Source organism: Stigmatopora argus, chromosome 17 (assembly GCF_051989625.1).
Source record: "Stigmatopora argus isolate UIUO_Sarg chromosome 17, RoL_Sarg_1.0, whole genome shotgun sequence".
Lineage (NCBI taxonomy): Eukaryota > Metazoa > Chordata > Actinopteri > Syngnathiformes > Syngnathidae > Stigmatopora > Stigmatopora argus.
In genome coordinates, this window is record NC_135403.1 from 13,325,931 (window position 1) to 13,345,139 (window position 19,209).

The 19,209-nt window shown below is 45.2% G+C and overlaps 1 protein-coding gene across 2 annotated transcripts in view; it reads left to right on the plus strand.

The window, feature by feature from the left end:
- LOC144091703 (cadherin-12-like) overlaps positions 1 to 12,838 on the plus strand; it is a 77,262-nt gene extending 64,424 nt beyond the window's left edge. For both annotated transcript variants that reach the window (XM_077624274.1, XM_077624275.1), the window contains 5 exons: positions 2,146 to 2,282; positions 5,949 to 6,070; positions 7,631 to 7,748; positions 9,125 to 9,376; positions 11,822 to 12,838. In XM_077624274.1, coding sequence (XP_077480400.1) covers positions 2,146 to 2,282; positions 5,949 to 6,070; positions 7,631 to 7,748; positions 9,125 to 9,376; positions 11,822 to 12,327 — 1,135 coding nt within the window. In that variant the 3' untranslated portion in view covers positions 12,328 to 12,838. The remainder of the gene's footprint in view (positions 1 to 2,145; positions 2,283 to 5,948; positions 6,071 to 7,630; positions 7,749 to 9,124; positions 9,377 to 11,821) is intronic.
- Positions 12,839 to 19,209: the final 6,371 nt, after the last annotated feature.

Consider the following 19,209-nt stretch of genomic DNA (forward strand, 5'->3'; position numbering starts at 1 on the left):
TTAACCGGAGTACAGTCTGCGGCGTTTTTTGGACTCAATTAGCACCATCAACAATGTCGTTAAGTTTACGAGTCACGACTAGAGACAGCTAAGCTATCGCTGCCAATTATGGAGAATTGATGCGCGACAAGGCGTGATGAGCCTCGTGACCGGCGGTGGGCCCGCGACATCTGTTTCCCGTTTTGTCATTTCAAACCCGATGGATGAGATGAACGGTTTCACAACCTCGGATCGCTTGGGTCCGCCTCAATCATTTAGAATTGAGTGGAAACGGTTGGCGAGGGTCTCGTAGAAAGCCGGGTCTTAAACAGTATTCATGGGAGAGAGAGGCGGATCTTCGGGTAAAAGGTTAAAAGCCGACGAGTTAAACCGTGGTTTGCCATCCAAATTTGGACTTTAGACCTTTCCTATTCCAAACCAGTCCAATCAATTCGGTCGCTAACTCAAAACTCGCACGAATCAAACGAAAACCAAACGGAAACAGACCAAAAGTTGTGAAACACTGACCGAGAAGTGCTTCTCTCATCTCGTAAAGACGAGCCAGACCTCCTACTTCTCGCCTCCCGCCGCCGTGCCTCCACCCATCCGCTGGGAGAGTCGGTCGGAACGAAGGCGTAGAAGAAGAATTTTTGATGCATATGAATGAGAGGATCAAGTAGCTCGCCCCGAGAAGAAGATGGTGGCGTAGCGAGGTACTCCTTTAAAAGTCCAGCCGGCATCCTCCCGAGAAATGACAAGTGGTGCATACGCAGCGGAACAGAGCCTCAGACCACATTCCTCGTATGTCGTGATCGTACTGCAGAAGAACGCGAGTGGGTGGTGATCAATATTTGAAGACTTTCTGACACCGCTGGGTTTGTTATGGATGATCAGATGTGATGCTTGGCAATTCAAAATCTCTCGGAACAATGAAAGCAGGACTGAATGTACAAATCGGAATTAGGCTCGCTGCTTGTCTTTAGTTCCTCGGCGCGGTAACCAATCCGAGGTAGATCGGAGTCTCGCCCAAAGTCAGTTGTGATGAACTCTGTGGGCCAATGACCGACGGTTCGAACCACTATCTGACTCCCAGAATACTAATTTTGACTATGTGAAGAAAAGCTCTGATAAGAATTTTCCAATGTTGACGTTTTTTCCAAGGATCAGGGTCAAGATTTCAGATTGTAAAGTCAGAATTTTGACTGTACCATATTTTGCAGTTTAATATACCCCCCCATTTAATATATTAAACGGCAGGGGTATATTAAATGGCGCACAAACGGGAAGGTACGATCCACTACGCACTCTTAATGCCGTGACGGGGTGCATCAACGTTTTGCAGACTAAAACTACTTACTTACTGCTCAGGTTAAAACTACTTACTGCTGAATAAAGTCTGACTTGGAATTTTAATGAACTTAAGTATCTATAATTATGCCCCCATGAACACCATACAAATCTTGCCAAAAAAGCTGAGATGCCGTTTAATATATAATATTAAACGGCAGGGGTATATTAAATGGCGCACAAATGGGAGGCTCAAAAAAGCAAAAATCACTTAATATACCCGGGTATATTAAACGGCAAAATACGGTAATCTCGGAATTATGCCTTAAATAATAAGATCATAGATGAAACTTGTTTTGTACCGTTATTCAAGCTTGGCCATGTTTAAAGTCAAGCTCAACTTTCCCCAGATTTAAACCCTACTTTGCAACTTTTACTAACTCCACTAGGGCCACTGAAAAAACAACAACAACAACATCCAGAAGCACTCTCCAGCACCCGCATTTAGACAACCGACGGCACCCGCTGTTTTCCCATTGACCAACACCGCCATCTTTCTCCATCACGACAACCTTTTAGCATCTCGCTGCCTTTAACTCACCCTCGGTATTTTCTGCTTTTGATGCTGATTGGCTAAGAAACTGATTCCCACTGAATGGAGTTCGCCCCAAAAAGTAATTCGCTGATGTTTGCCCAGCAAACGGTTTGCTCGCCGTTGCGCAAAGTGCCCGCGGCCCATTACTAGATTGGAATTTATACGCCGTCCTCGGCGGCTCGACTGGAAATGAGCATTCCCGATGAGTAATGAACACTTGGACAACATGATTATTGCCCGAACCCGCGGAAGGATGGCGGCTAAGTGACTATTGTGTCTCCTAGGTACTCCATCGACTGGCGGAGTGACCTGGACAGCTACTTTGACATCGACCCTGTGGAGGGAACCATCTCTACCAACGAGATGCTGGACCGAGAGAGCGTAGCCTGGCATAACATATCCATCGTAGCCACCAAACTGAGTAAGTCCTTTTCAGGTATCCGTCCTGAACCGAGTCTTTACCGAGAGACGCCGTGAAACCATTAATCGTCCCCCCACCGACGGAAGGAACTGCGGCAAATTTGCGGATAAGTAAGCAAATCCTTCGTCATGGAGTCATCATTCCTGCTAAGAAGCGTCAAAGTCATTATCCCGGAGGCAGGCCAGCGCTCAATCAAAATTACCCACGGCGTATATTCATTAGAGCTCACTGTGAAATACGGCGCTCTCGTCAGCTCCGTCACCTTGGAAACGAACGGCGCCCGCTCGCTATCAAGGTCACCGGCGATTCGCCGTCGCGGATTGGTCGGCGGCAGCTAGTGGCTACGTTGAAGCCATGTCGACTTCCTGCGTTTCTTCCAATCGTCGACAGAACGGGCAGTTGCCGTAAAAAAGGACTCTGTAAAAATTAATTTCTGGAGACTTAATTGCGTGGGGACGCTTTGCTCTCCCGTGAGTCACTTCCTGTGCATTTTGGGGCAAATCAAAGCCGTAATTCCTCGTCCAAAGCAGATTTTTTGGCGACTCGTAATGAGTGAATGAAAAAATGTGTCATTTCTAAAATGGATTTGGTCAAATGACGGCAGAATTGTACATTTTTGTCAAAAACCAGCTGAAAACTTGGATCTGTTTTCTTATCTCGCTTCCACCTGGCGGCCTAGGATGTTTGTCAAGTGGGGGGGGGGGCTGTTCGGAGGAAACAGACGGCGACAGACTCCTCTGACACGAATGGAAATGCGCTCTTGACCTTGAACGAGATTTGGCGGGAGGCGGAGCTGGAGGGTATAGGATGCTTGTTTTTGGCCGCCCTCTTGCAACGCCGTCAGATATTGGAAGTCGCCAGAAGTCAACGAACGGCGGAACCAATACGAACGCTTCCTGGGAGCAAAGTGCCAAGCCAGACACCCGTGTCGTGACACCTTGACTTATTTGGGAATTGATTTGTGCGGATCGGTGCGCGCTAAGGTCCTGTTTTTTGTAGACTTGTAGTGCAGTTCTGCCAAGTCTACATTATGTTTCCACCGTGCAAGATTTGGATGCTGGAAAGATCCCAAAACCATTCACGTGGGGGGGGGCAGGCGGCTGAGTGTTTAGCACGTGAGCCTCACAGTTCTGGGGTTCTGGGCTCGAATCCAGGTCGGTCCAGCTGTGTGGAGTTTGGAAGCCCCCAGCTGGTCACCACTAACAGGCTCAACTGACTGACCCAAGCCAAACTCCGCCTCCATTCTGTACACGTCGCAATGGCCGAAGCCCGTATGCGTTAAAACAGAGCTGGAGATAGGCTCCAGCACCCCTCGTGAGGACCATACGGGAGGAAGTGGCCCAAAATCAAAAGGATGTGAACTGGAATTTGCCTCAGAATCAACAGTAGGTGAGCCTGTATTGCCGGGAGTGACCTAAAAACCATTAGAAGTGACGGCAAATCTACCGGAATCAACGTAGAGTTGACCTGTGAATACATTAAGGGTTCGAATCCCGGGTTTTGCGGCATTTCTAGTCTGTATCTTTACTTATTTGTCAGGAGGCCTATTTTGCACTCCTTTTTAAAGAGAAAAAATTGAAACGACAGCCGCCATCACGACATGAAGTAATCAAGAAAATCATCTCAGATTGGTCAGTGGAGTACCCATCTATCGCGCCCCCCTTTTATTCCTCCCCCGCCTCGACAAGGCGAGACCAGAGAAACCGCCGACAGCCGCCGCGTCGCTCTCTCCCGAGAGATTTGCCGTGCCGGGCCGCCGCAGTCATGCAGCAAAATGAGAGCGCCATCTGCAGCTCCCCAGAGACGCGGCAGTGGATGGCGCCCCGGAGACGCGGCGTGACGGGAGGGGCGGGGGGCGGACGGCGGCTAGAACGCGAACGGCGCGGGGGGCCTACATATTTCATACGGTCCGGATGATCTGGAACTTTTAACAGCTTGGACATGCTGCCTAGATCTCGGGGAAGAGGGCTCGAATTGCTGAATTTGGATTCAAATCCCTCATCGCTGTTCCGATTGGTCAAATGCGCGGCTCTTGTAATTAATTTGAGCTGCTGGGAAGCGCTTGACGCCGTTGGATGGTCTCCGTTTCAGTACAGGAAGTCTAATAAATGGTAAGCCATGGGTTCTGTCCAGTGCTTGACCTTCTCGTTAGGGCGGTGGGTAACTGGGATGGATTCCAGACTGTCTATTGCAAGGGTGTCAGACTCGGGTTGGTTCGCGGGCCGCTTTAATGTCAACTTGATTTCACGTGGGCCAGACCATTTTAGATATAATATTTAGATATATATATTTTTTATAAATGGATTAAAAGAACTGTATTAAAAGCCCTGAATATTCATTTTTTTATAGATCTAAAACAATGTTTATTTTAGCTTTTTTAAATATATTTTTAGATTTTACAAAATGATTTTTTAACTAAAAACACAGAAAAAATGGATTAAAAAATGACAATTATTGATTTAATAGGGGGAAAATCAGGAAGTTTAATATACATCTATACTCTTCATTTTAATTTCATCCTAAAACAGAAAGTCGGCACTCATGATTTACTTTCCCGGGCCACACAAAATGATGTGGCGGGCCAGATTTGGCCCCCGGGGCACCACTTTGACACAGGTGGGCTATTGGTTGACAGTCCAAGTACAAACATTATTTTTTTGTGGAATGATTGGTTATGCGCGCATATTTCTATTTGTGATGTTCCGGTGCGGAATTTGTGACTTCCAATCAAATTTTTTTCAAGATTAGTTTTTATATTTAGACCAGTAGAAAGTGCAAAAACCAGTAAACGACAATTCACGTTATCTTTGTGGGCTTGCTGGTACTTCCTGACAGATTTCTCTGTTTACAAATATTACACAATTCTGTTACCATCTTAAAGTATGGTTTTATTGACAACACCCAAAAACCACAATTTCACTAAAACACGCCATTTTGTGACCGAACCCAGTACTCGGAAAATAGACGCCAATCCTTCACTAATTTTTCCTCGTTTACTGCTCTTCCCTGGCATCATTTCCCGGGTGTCACCCCCAAAGTAAACCGTGCGCGCCAGAAAAGCCTGGAAAAGCCTTGCATTCAGGAAGGTTTACTCTAAAATGAAGTGATAACCAGTAAAAAATGCATACTGGCCTCTAAGGAATCCTAATTCATAAAACCAACTAGAGCGTGTGTTATGAGACTCAGAGGACACGGAGGATTTGCGGTCCACTTGCGCCACCCGCCGGTGGAGCTTTCAGGATTACAAGATGCCGCAGTCATAAAAAAAACATTGTTGAAAACAGGTTTGCACCGTGGAAGCAGACTCGGGGATGTACAAAGTGTGTGCGGCGTGGACAAATCCGACGCCGATTGCTTTTTACGTCAAGGTCGGCGGAGGGTTACTAACTAAGCCGGCGGACCTTGCATCTCAAATCCCCTGGCGATGACTCGGCCCGATCCCCAACCTCGGCGACCTATCTCCCCCTAAGTAGGCGAAGAAAAGCCTATTCCCACATCAAATCCGTAATGTTTACCTTTCTAGAACACTCATAAAAGGAACATTTCCTGGGGATTCTCGGCTTCCGTGAGGGAAAAAACGGTTTGAAATTGCACCTTTCGAGGCCTCCACACGATGTCAGTGGGAATCTTGATGTCTTTTTTTGTGATTTTTTTTCTCCCAACCAGACAGTCCAGTTCTGACCAGCCGGGTTGCCGTCGCCGTCCACGTATTGGACATCAACGAGTTCCCGCCTGAACTGGCCAGTCCCTACGAGAGCTTTGTGTGTGAGAACGCCAAAGTGGGGCAGGTAGGCTCAATTTTTTGGTCTCAAAAGGTGAATTTTTAAGACTTATATGCGTAAATGTAGCATTTGTTTTCCCAACTATAAAACGTATCTTCTTGCAATTAAAAATCAACAAGATAGATATTAAAATTGACCTAAACATAACACGAAGATGACTGTGACATTCAATTAGCATTTCCGCGTTAGCAGAGATGCTAAACTTTGTAATTTGTCTGACATAAACATCAATAAGTAATGTGTTTCAGAGCAGAAAAAACATTTTTCATTTTTCAAAACTAAATATAAACGTTTGTTTTGAGTTAAATTAGAGGCAATATTCAAAATGTCTGTTTCTACGTTCTAGTTATGGAGAAAATCTACATATTGGGTCAAAATAATACTAATAAATAGGAGGGAAATGTACATGTATATATATATATATATATATATATATATATATATATATATATATATATATATATATATATATATATATGTAAAAGTATTCTAATGTAAGTCAGTAAAGAAAAGTGGATTTTTAGTTTTTGAAACTGGATATTCGCCCACCAAAAGCCTAAAATTTTGGCTAACAAAAGCGTTTTTATATTTCAATCCCTGTTAGCACATGGGAACAAAATATATGTCCATGGTCATGCTTAAAGATATACATTATAAATTAATGTTTTCAGCCACTGTTTTCATTCGTCATCAAATTTGGGAGTAAAGTATGTGTCATCGTAAAAACTGAACTGAAGGACTTTCTGCTGAATTTTCATTGTGACTTCAATCCCTCTGCTGCTATCTTGTGGTTGACAGTAGAACAACACAAAGTGCAGGCTAAAAAAAAGAATAGGAACATAGTTTTAGGGGGGCGCGGTAACTATCTAATGTATTTCCTTTTAATTAAATTAGATTAGATTAGATTTATTCATCCCTTATTTGGGAAATTTGTCACAGTAGCAAGAGGGTGAGAATACAGACACAGGAAAAGACATTTCAATCAATTAACCAATAAAATAATGGATCAGCTTTTTGTTTGCCACTCGATCAGGAGGAGGAGGGCCCCGCCCACTCGTTGAATATAATAGGAACACAACGCGATTGTCAAATCGACGATGGTGGCGCGAAATTATCCCTCGACGTATGATGTTGAATATTCTGTTTTGGTTCAAATCGACTTTAAAGGCCTTTCCAAAGTTTGTTTTTGGGAATTTTGTCCGGCACAAAATGCCCCAGAGCTAAAAGTCTCGGAGTCGTAAAACACGACTCCATACGAAGCGCCGATCCAATTTCCTTCTAACCCTGATGGAGTACTCTTAGGCGTACTGCATCAAAGCAAGCTGTTTCTAATATTTTATCGGGTCAAAGGAAGGTGGCTGAATCAGCGAACGCGTCTTGGACTTTACGACGACAACTTCGTCGAGTAAACATTTTTATGTGATACAAAGATCCAATTCACGGTCACGCCGCTGCCGTTTGGCCCCGTGATGGATGGCGGCTTGCAAATTTGGCCTGAGCTCTCAATTCGTTTCCCGCCGCCACATGAATAATATTTTTTGAAATTCCCAACGTGGTTTTGTGCAGGTGATTCAAGTGTTCAGCGCAAAGGATGAAGATCTGCCCAACGCCGGACAACAGTTTTCCTTCAGAGCCACTAAAGATGAAATCAGGAATAAGAACTTCACCATCAGAGATTTTGGAAGTAAGAACGCCCACGTGCTACTTACTACTAGGATTCTAGACTAGACTAGAGTCGGACTTTTTTTATAGTTTGTGACGAAAACTCAAGCGCGACTTATATATGATTTGTTTCTCTCTGACCACCGAAAGTCTGTTTTTTGGGGATATAATTTTCCCCCAAAAAATGTAAATGTTACACTAACAGTTGCCTATTCAGCCTGTTGTACTCCATTGAATTATTTTTACTTTAAAGTATGTTTGTGCTTGGTTTCTGCCCTCCTTAAAATGCGACTTAAACTCCAGTATGACTTATTTTGTATACGCTTTACATTTACATTGTACATTATTTGGCTGTTGCGACTTATAGTATATTATATAATAGTTGAATCTCATTAAAATAGAAACTTAACAAGGCAACAGAAGCAAAGTGATTTGCATCAAGTGAAAATACATTAAAAAAACACCAGGACAGTTAATAACAATTAAAACAGGAAATAGGTAAACGCCCAAAATACATTGAGAAGTCATTTAATGGTAAATTTGAACTACATGGGCAATTACTGACTTTTTGACTTTCCATTCGATTTTTAAGGATACATTTTGCCATATTTTTAGACCACTAAATGACAAATCATATTATTATGAGTTCTGCAAGTCCTTCAGATGCTCTATTTACAATAATTCCATTTTTTGGGTAAAAACACATGGATCTCATGACAAAATGTAATACTGTCCTTTACTTTCAAAATGTTTAGTCCCAATTTATTAATTTGTTTTAGCCCAAATTTAAAAGACCATTTGAAAAGAGCTAACGCTTCAGACTTTCGGATCACGTCTATTCGATTAAAGAGTAACTGAAGTCACAGAAAACTATTCAGCAAGTCAATTTCTCGCGAAAAAAAATCTTTTTTTAGAGATGATCTCAAACTGCCAGGCGCTCAAAATAGCTCAAAGGTGCGCGGTCGGACAGCATGGAGGACTCCGACGGTTGAGGTCTTTGAAGTGGAAAAGTGGGATGTGTCGGGCGGGATGAGGTCCGCCGGAGGGAAGGCGACGCATTCGCCGTCCGTGACGAGCCCGCTTCCGAAAGCCGGGCCGGCATTCCGGCTTTTACCTCTCGGAACCCCCCTCCCGCTCGCTTCGAGCGTATTGCGGAGACGTGATGGGCCGGGACAGGAAGTCAACATCATTGCGAGGTACACAGAGCGAGAAGGAAAGGATGCTGCCAGGTGCGCTAAAACTTCTGTCGAGAGGACGCACTAGCCTCGCGGCATGCAACAAAGGGGCCATGACGGCGGCTCCAGCACCCTCGAACTGACGCCTCGGCGTCCGCTTCCATCGCGAATTTCCACTAGATAAATTTCCAAGTTTCTCAAGTGCTCTCTCCTCCCCATCCAGACAACACGGCCGGCATCGTGACCAAGCGCGGCGGTTTCCGCCGGCGCTCGCAGGAGATCTACTACCTCCCCGTGGTGACGGAGGACAACGGCTACCCGTCCAAGAGCAGCACGGGGACGCTCACCATCCGGGTGTGCGGCTGCGCCGCAGACGGCTCTCTGCTGACGTGTGGCGCCGAGGCCATCTTCTTACCCGTGGGTCTAAGCACCGGCGCCCTGGTCGCCATCCTCCTGTGCATCGTCATCTTGCTAGGTCAGTCCACCGGCCCAGCAACAGCCTGTTTTTGCACGTGTCGCCAGAGCCGATATACAGGAACATTATTCAACAGGAGGGAAAGTACTATATCCAAATGGATAAAGCTATCGCAACATTATAATCACATACAAGTGTTACAAAGCGGGAAAAAAAACATTAATGACAAATCCTGCCCTGCGATTGGCTGGCCACTGATTCAGAGTGTCCCCCGCCTGGTGCCCAAAGTTAGCCGGGATAGGTTACAGGACCACCCGCGACCCATGTTGGCTACAGAATATGGCAGAATGACAAATCCCTCTTTTCAGAACAATATTGCAAACTAATTGTTAATGGATTTGATATAACTAAATTGGTACCGCGGATAAACTTGCCAGGTCTGTAATCTCCCGTAGCGGTTTGTCCGCCGACGCCTGATGCCAATCAGACTCGAGTCTTACCTTTGGTCCAACGAGTAAAGGGTCAAAGTCGCAATCTTCCGAGAAACAGCTGTGTCTTCGTTTCGTCCGCTTTCCAAGACCGCCGGTTGCCATGGCAACCCGTCGGCAACACCCACACAACGCCACCAGAGGAGGCTATCCGCATCGTCTTGGCGACGGCGCTTACCCTCCTCCTGGTTGGTTTTGCTCGACTGGAGGGCACTTGAGCGCACCAATGTGTTTCTTTACGAGATAATCGCGTCGGCGGCGGATTCGGTGACCCGGAACTAAAGCCCCCCCCCCGCCTGCATTCACCGCAAAGTCACGGCGGTACTCCTTAATCCCTGGTTGTTAATGTCCAAGCTCATTTGCATGTGAAGGAGGGCGCGATAACGGCCATCTTTATTGCGCCGTTTCGCCAAGCGTGACCGTCGGATGGCCGTCGTTTTGGAGTTAATGTGTTCGTCGGAGTCAAGGGCGGAATATCAAACTGCGCTTTATTTACTTGCCCGCGGAAAAATCACCCCCTGAAATCAGTGAGATAGTCAGATACGAATTTTGGGATAAAACTCATTTTGATAGCAAGATCAAATCAGGCACAAATTGGGCAGACTCACCTAAAACACCTCAAGACCTCAAGATGGCAGGTCCAAAAACACATTGGACAGGACGACCGGAAGTCACCGGAGAAAAGCCATGCAGGCGAGCCCGGGGAGAACGTGCAAACTCCACATAGCGAGGACCCACCTGGGATCGAACGCTCGACCCCTGGGTACGAGGCCCACGCGGTAACCGCTCGGCCGCCAAGCAGCAAAAGAGAATTCCTGGAAATCATAATACCATTCACAAGAATTTGGCTATGAACAGGATTCTTTCAACAACAAACATTTTTTTACGTACTACTGGACAATTTGGAAGGCATCCATTAAAAAATGTTTTACCCGGAATCAGCTCCTATAGGTTCACTTTTACAGTTTTCCTAAAAAAAAACATATTTGCCCAAATCTATCTAGTTTGACCCTCACTCCACTCTAAATTCCCAGACTTTTGTCCTTTGCGGGGGAGCCGTGTGGCAGCCCAGATTGATGACTTCCCATAAAACACTCCGTTACAGTAGAAAACATCAATGCCCGTTACCAGTGCAGCTGAAACGAAACCCGGCACGAGTTTACGACCGCCGCCCAGAAATCAATACCGCCGTCACGGGGAACATGAACCCCTTGCCCAGCTTTTAATTCCATATTTAATAATAGCTCATCAACATTCCCACCGAGACCAGACCGCATTCCGGGGCAGGATTAGCTTGGATGAGGTCGAGCAAAACGAGCTAAATGAAGGAGATAAACTGACACTCATTTGCATTGCCAAGCAACCGATAAGGCTCCGGCCAGCTCCTAAAACCAGGGACGTGTCGTGAGTGGAGCGACCACCAGGGGGAGCTGACACTGCACCGAGAAGAACTGGCAAGAGAGCTAGCTTTATTTTCCACGTCTCTTTTTATTGGCCACACATCTCCCGTTTCATCGTGTCTGTTTACCCTCGCATTTTACGACTAAATTACACACAGTTAAGAAATAATCCAGTGTACACAACATGCACAACATCACGCGACCCGTACGCGCTGGCGTGTTTAACCTCCGAGTGAATTCCGGGCAGAAGCAGGCGGTCATGTGTATTTTTTTTTTTCCGTGCGCTGGAGGCGAACGGAGAAGTACAATTCCCAGCGAGCGTAGACGTGCGGGTCAAACATGCGCACGTGCGGGTTCAAGCGAAGCCGAGCGTGCGTGAAAGTCAAAGAGAACGCCGGCGTTTGTGCGAAGCGACAACCCCGGGAGCTCTTTTGTCAGAGTTTTTTTCTCCCGGAGAAGTCAGCAAACCTGTCGGTCAAGATGTTTCACGCCTGAGCGTCCTCCCTCGCGTTCGGGTTAGCGGTTTCGATCGTACGAAAACGGCAAAGTCGTCCGACTTTTTGGCCCGGCGTACGATCGGAGCCCTGAACTGATTGGTTTTCTTGTCGCCCTTCAAGTCATCGTGGTCCTCTACGTGGGGCTGAAGCGCCAGAAGAAGAAGGAGACGCTGATGTCGTCCAAAGAGGACATCCGGGACAACGTGATCCACTACGACGACGAAGGAGGGGGCGAGGAGGACACGCACGCCTTCGACATGGGGACGCTGCGCAACCCCAAAGTGGTCAAGGACAACCTGTTCCGCCGGGACGTCAAGCCGGAGGTCAATCGGGCTCCGAGGACGCCCGCCTCCAAGGACAGCGCCGACATCCGGGCGTTCATCGAGCAGCGGCTGAGGGAGCACGACCACGACAACTCGGCCCCGCCGTACGACTCGCTCGCCACGTACGCCTACGAGGGCGACGGTTCGGTGGCCGAGTCGCTCAGCTCTGTCGAGTCCCTCGCCGCCGACGGCGAGGAGGACTACGATTACCTCAACGATTGGGGTCCCCGTTTCAAAACGCTGGCGGGGATATTCGGGGAGCCGTCGGAAGCGCGCTCGGACCCGACGAACGCGGAGCACTGAGCTCGCTTGCCGATCCCCCGTTTTGACGGCGACGCCGCCTACGCCGGGGACGTCGCGGGACGTCCTCGGGTGTCGTGGGTCCTGTCGGCTATCGGACGTTAGCGTAAAAGTCTCGAGATGTCAGGAAAAAGCTTGTTTGCATCTGTCGGTTGGACAATATCTCGAAATGTGCATCTTGTAAGCCCTAATTTCAGGCATTGCGATTTTTTTGGAGGTCGAGGTCCCTAAAAACACATCCCGGTTTTCACCGGCTTCATTCAATTAAAATTTAAAGGAATACAAAGATGGATAGTTGAAGTCGAAGGGTATTCACACCAGGAGAGTCCATAGTTCGAGTATTGACTTGACAACAAACCCACGTTTTTCCCAATACTGGGCAAAACCACCTGGCCATTATCATAGTCCCATGTTTTTGACCCCAAAAGTGCAGGTCTGAATCCGTCCCAATGACAGTCAACGGCTATCTGATCCAGCCCACATCCCTTGTGATACTCACTGGGGTCAAAGCCCACCCTGAAATACGCCCCAGCATCTTCATACTTCAATCGTAGTTCGAAGGACTACAAAAATAGTCCAAATCTCAGTTCTTAGACCACATCTGTCAAAGTGGCGGCCCGGGGGCCAAATCTGGCCCGCCGCATCATTTTGTGTGGCCCGGGAAAGTAAATGATGAGTGCCGACTTTCTGTTTTAGGATCAAATTAAAATGAAGAGTATGGATGTATATTACATTTCCTGATTTTTTTTCCCCGTTTAAATCAATAATTGTAATTTTTTAATCCATTTTTTCTGTGTTTTTAGTTCAAAAATCATTTTGTAAAATCTAAAAATATATTTAAAAAAAGCTAAAATAAACATTGTTTTAGATCTATAAAAAACTGAATATTCAGGGCTTTTAATCCAGTTCTTTTAATCCATTTATAAAAAAAAAAATCTAAATATTATATCGGTCCGGCCCACATGAAATCAAGTTAAAGCGGCCCGCGAACCAACCCGAGTCTGACACCCTTGTCTTAGACCAACCACCATGCTACCTTTTATTAGCATCCCGTCGTCAATTTGCGTCTTCCCTCTCGGCCTACGGTCTCTAAAAGCCCAGTAGCACCCCTCCCCCCTTTGGAAGCAGGCCCCCAGGCGGTATTTTACTAAATAACGGCGCGGTGGCACCGCAATCGAGTTAGCGTCATCGTAATTCCTGTTCCCCCATGTCGATCGATGGCGTAATTCCGTTGACTTGACGTTTTTTTTTCAACTCCATGTCGCAGTCCCGCAGAAATGACAACCTCCTTCCTGACACTCGAAGACTTTAAAGTGGTGATACGCGACGCTACGTTCAATAAACCTGACAGATGCGTTCCTCAGAAACCTTCATCTCCTTTCTGACACCCGACGATACGCAAGGTACAGGTTTCCATGGTGTTTTTTTTCCCTCCCCTCCCGGTTCATGTCTTTTTTGTCACGATGGGTCCCGCAATTGTCCAAAAACCTCAAAGAGGACCAAAAAAATTCCTACGCCAGAGCGTCGCCGGTCCGAATGTTGCCAGACACGTGTCCGTGGAGATGATGTCATTTCCGTCAACACCCCTAAAAGTGCCTCAATGGAAGAATCCGCGCCACACGACCGACGTTTTTTGGCGTTTTCTGTGGCCCCCGTCAGGCCAAAGATGTTTTGAATGTTATTTATCCTTCTATTTATGTGTAATTTATGTATTTATCTCGCTGTCATTTGAATTGTTTTCATTTTTCTGGGGGAGACACTTTTTCTAGAGGAGCCCGCGTGAAGAAAATGGATGTTCCCGTTAGGTGGGTCGTGTTGATACACTTGTACTAGAGTAAAACAAAACAAAAAAAATCAAGAGAGACAGCCAGACTTTAGGGCTAAAACTGCAGTTCTCTCATGTTATAAACACATTTTTCTTTAATAAAACACTTGAGAAAACTTTGGTGTCGGCTAAAAGTTTCTTCCAACTTGAGACAATGGCCTTTCTGGAGAAGCCATTAACCTCCTAACGCCCCCTCGTAGCTACCTCGTCGTCCATCAGATAAATACAACGTTGCGTTCTCCTGGTAATCCTCGCGAAGGGACCTTCATTCGTATCTCGCCTGAGAAATAAATCCCGTGCCGACTCGCCCCCCCGTCCCGGGTCTCCGTAATGGAGGAAAAGCCAGGTTGGGGTGGAGGGAGTCCGTCCTTGTTGCGGTGTGCGCTAATAACATAATGGAAAGTCTGGTGGGAGGCCGAGAATCGCTTCGGGTTTCTGGCGCTCGTGTAAGACTCGTGTTCCATACATTTTTCTTTTACATAAATAAGTAATATTCAACATAAATAGATAGTATTCAACATAATAAATAAGTAGTAGTCAACATAATAAATAAGTAGTCAACATAATAAATAAGTAGTAGTCAACATAATAAGTAGTAGTCAACATAATAAATAAGTAGTAGTAAACATCATAAATAAGTAGTAGTCAACATCATAAATAAGTAGTAGTCAACATCATAAATAAGTAGTAGTCTACATCATAAGTAGGTAGTAGTCAACATCATAAGTAGGTAGTAGTCAACATCATAAGTAAGTAGTAGTCAACATCATAAGTAAGTAGTAGTCAACATCATAAGTAAGTAGTAGTCAACATCATAAGTAAGTAGTAGTCAACATCATAAGTAAGTAGTAGTCAACATCATAAGTAAGTAGTAGTCAATATCATAAATAAGTAGTAGTCAACATTATAAATAAGTAGTAGTCAACATTATAAATAAGTAGTAGTCAACATAGATAAATAAGTAGTAGTCGACATAATAAATAAGTAGTCGACGTAATGAATAAGTAGTGGTCAACATAAATAAGAAGTCAATATAATAAATAAGTAGTAGTCAATATAATAAATAAGTAGTTGTCAATATAATAAATAAGTAGTAGTCAACATAATAAATAAGTAGTCAACGTAACAAATAAGTACTAGGAGTCAACATAGGTGTTGGAATAATGATTAAAACCTTTTAAATCATTATTAATAATATTTAATTAAAATAGGAAAACATCTTTCAACATAACTGCTTACAACTTGCAAGGAGTTACCTTGTGACGTCGTCTCAGTCCACAAGGCATTCTGAATTGCAGTAACTGAATCATTGTATTTAATAGCGACACTCGAAAAACATGTTAATGTAATCAGTACAATAACACCCTAGATGGCGAGAATTGCCGAAGTGAGCATAAAAGTTGAACAAGGCACCCAAACAATGGCGTTATTGCATAATATTTTCATTATAAGGTAAACAAAGTAGTTTAAGAGTCCTTGTAGATCCTGGAACTTGTATCTGGGGAAAGGGTTGAGGTGTATCTTCCAGTAATCAGTCCTCGGAGCAAGGACTCAGTGAATTGTTAAGTCTCTAGCTGGAGCCAGCTGTCCTGGAGAGTGACCTTGGAGTAAGCGTTTGTCTTCGTTGAAAACACATATTAATTCTAATTCTAACTCTAACATAAAAGCGATCAACAATATATATATATATATATTGTTTAATATAGTTACACATTTAGGATGAGCATTACTATTCCTAATAAGCAAATATATTGATTAATATAGTAAGCATGTATATTATAAGGCTTTATATTCCTAAATAAGCATTGCAAACACATTTATAATAATGATTACTCCAACATAATAAATAAGTAGTCGACGTAATGAATAAGTAGTGGTCAACATAAATAAGAAGTCAACATAATAAATAAGTAGTAGTCAATATAATAAATAAGTAGTTGTCAGTATAATAAATAAGTAGTAGTCAACATAATAAATAAGTAGTCAACGTAACAAATAAGTACTAGGAGTCAACATAGGTGAATAGTCAACAATTCCATTAGTAATGGATTTGTGTAAACACTGACAATATTTGATTGTTGAATTAGTGTCTGAAAACTCATGACTTTGAATGCAACACTAATTGAGCCTATCCTGAAGCATTACGCGAATAGGAAAGCTCGAAGGACGTGTTGAAGTGAAAAGGACCGGCTCAGTGTGAAATAGCCCAGGGGCGCTAAACACTGGCATCGATGCTGTTTACGCTGGAGCGGGTTCAAGCGTCTGCCGAGCACCATCGTCCAGCTTTATCGTCCGCCGCCGCTTCCTCCCGCCAGCCGAGGGAGTCCAGAAAATCAAAAACAGCTAGTCAATCACGGCAATTTGTGTTATTCGTCCTCCGGGAGAGGATGAAGGCAAAACCTTGGCGTCCAAACTGTCCGCTTTGTCAAATATCGCCGGCGCACCGTTCCGCGGGGTGAATGACTTTCCACGAAAACGGGAAATAGCAATAAAAGCTCGCTACTTTTTAAAAACCCCGCCTTTGTTTTCCATTGAAAAGCATCGGCTTGAGTTCGAGCCTTCTTTTGAAGTCGTAATGTATTTAAATGTCTTATTTCCGTTGGATTACACGCAAAAAAATGATTTTCCAGGACTGTCGAGTCCGCGTTTGCGTTGGCCCGTATTGTGTACTTGGTTGTTATCAAATCTCATTTGTAGCGAAAAGGAAGGATTAGCGCTCGCTATTGTGCGCCCAAGCAAAACGCTGAGGTACCGGTGAGGTGTATTTACATGAAAAGAACTTAAGACGTATCGGGGGGTTAAAAGAAACACAAATATGTATTTATTTGACTTTAGAGCAGGGGTCTCAAACTTGCGGCCCGCGGGCCAACTGCGGCCCTCGGGACGATAATTTGCGGCCCCCGTCTTAATATGAAAGATCGATTTTATTTTTTAATTTTTATTTTTTTTTTTTTAATTTTTATTTTTTTTATTTTATTTATTTATTTATTTTTTTAACCCCTTTCCCCATGATGGCGCCGTTTAAGTGGCAGCCAGTGGCAGTAGCTCTGTCCACTCATGTTTTTCTTGTTTTACAGCATGTTTTACATGAAAAATTAGAGGGAACATTGACATGCACCTGCTTGTGGCAGGTGTGATACTGGTGTGCCGATAGCGAGCAATGATGATGTCGTGACCGGATGATTCGCCTAAAGACGTTTCGCCGACGGACGTTTGACAGACGGACAGGTCGTACTAGTATTTGTTAGTTTAATGATTAAATACAAATACTAGTATTTGTATTTAATCATTAAACGCTGTTTTCAGCTGGATTTGACCGAATTTGAGAGCATTTTGAGCCGTTTGGCGAATGGACGTCTATAGACGTTTTTTTGCCTCCATCGCGATATCATCCAGTATTTGTATTTAATCATTAAATGCTGTTTTAGGATGGATTTGACCCGATTGCTGTCATTTTACGGCTCGGTTCTGCTACACCTGCCTGCCCAAGAGTGCTTATTCCCGGACTGCCATTGATGGTAGACGAACATTGATTTTTACTATAATTTGGACAACACCGGCGGCGGGCCGGATTAAAAATCCTAACGGGCCGTATATGGCCCGCGGGCCGAGGTTGAAAAACTTGTACACACACGATCCGGCGGGGCGAGCGTTCAAATCCCGTTTCGGCGAAACCTCCGTTCGGCCGAATGAACGTTCGGTGGAACGTCCATTCGGCGACCTGCCCGTCTGTCAAACGTCCGTCGGCGAAACGTCTTTAGGCGAATCATCCGAGTACCGATGATGTCGCTCACACTGGTACTCAGTGCGCTCAGGGAGGTTGTCTTTCTGCTCAGACCAACAAAAAATTAGAGGGAACTTTGGTTCGGAGCTGAATGAACCAATCACGGTGAGGTATACGGCTCTGGAGGGCGGGACATCGGCCGGGCTGTCCAGTGCCTCGCTCACTCACTCATTCATTCCTCCAATCAGCTGGGCGGAGGAGAAGCCGTGAGGCCGATCACTCCGCTCGGCGCGCACACTCCTCCGCTGCTCTCAGCATAGAACTGAATGAGGCGCTATGATCCGTGATCCAGCCTGTGTCAGTGTCTCTAGCCATCTCCGCGATTGAAACGGAGAGCGAAAGTGCACATGCGCCACAAACCCGCACGACTGAATGTGAAAGATCAACCCGAGACTCATTCCAAGTGGAAAAACATATTACAGAGCCCCAGAGATGTCTCTTTCAAAGCCTGCCGTGAAGAGAAAGGTCGGTGATGAGCACAGACAGTTTCAAGAAAAGTGGGGAGTGCAATATTTCTTTGTTGAGCACAGGGGCACCCCGACGTGTCTCATTTACACTGAAAAAGTTGCGGTGCACAAGGAATACAATTTGAAACGTAATTGTACTACGAGACATGCTGAGGAGTACGAAAAATACCAGGGAGATGAGAGAGCCAACCAGGTTGCCAGTCTTAAAACACGTCTTCTGAGGCAACAGGATCTCTTCAAGAAGGCTACCAAAGACAGTAATGCAGCAGTCAAAGCTAGCTACGCCGTTTGTGAGTTGATTGATCCTGTGCTAAGTGATCCCAAATGGCTCATGGACTTGGCTTTTCTTGTTGATATCACACATGAGCTTAATGTACTGAACAAGAAGCTACAAGGCCAGGGGCAACTTGTCAGTGCTGCCTATGACAACGTGAGAGCATTCTGCACTAAACTTGTGTTATGGAAAGCCCAGCTCTCTCAGACAAACCTTTGCCATTTCCCAGCATGCAAGGCTCTCGTGGATGCAGGCACACCATTCAGTGGTGAGAAGTATGTTGAGGCCATTTCGAAGCTACAGGAGGAATTTGATCACAGATTTGCAGACTTCAAGACACACAAAGCCACATTTCAAATTTTTGCGGACCCCTTCTCCTTTGATGTGCAAGATGCCCCTCCTGAGCTTCAAATGGAGCTCATTGACCTGCAGTGCAACTCTGCACTCAAAGCCAAGTTCAGGGAGGTGAGTGGAGAAGCAGACAAGCTTGGGCAATTTTTGAGAGAGTTGACCCCCAGCTTCCCTGAACTTTCCC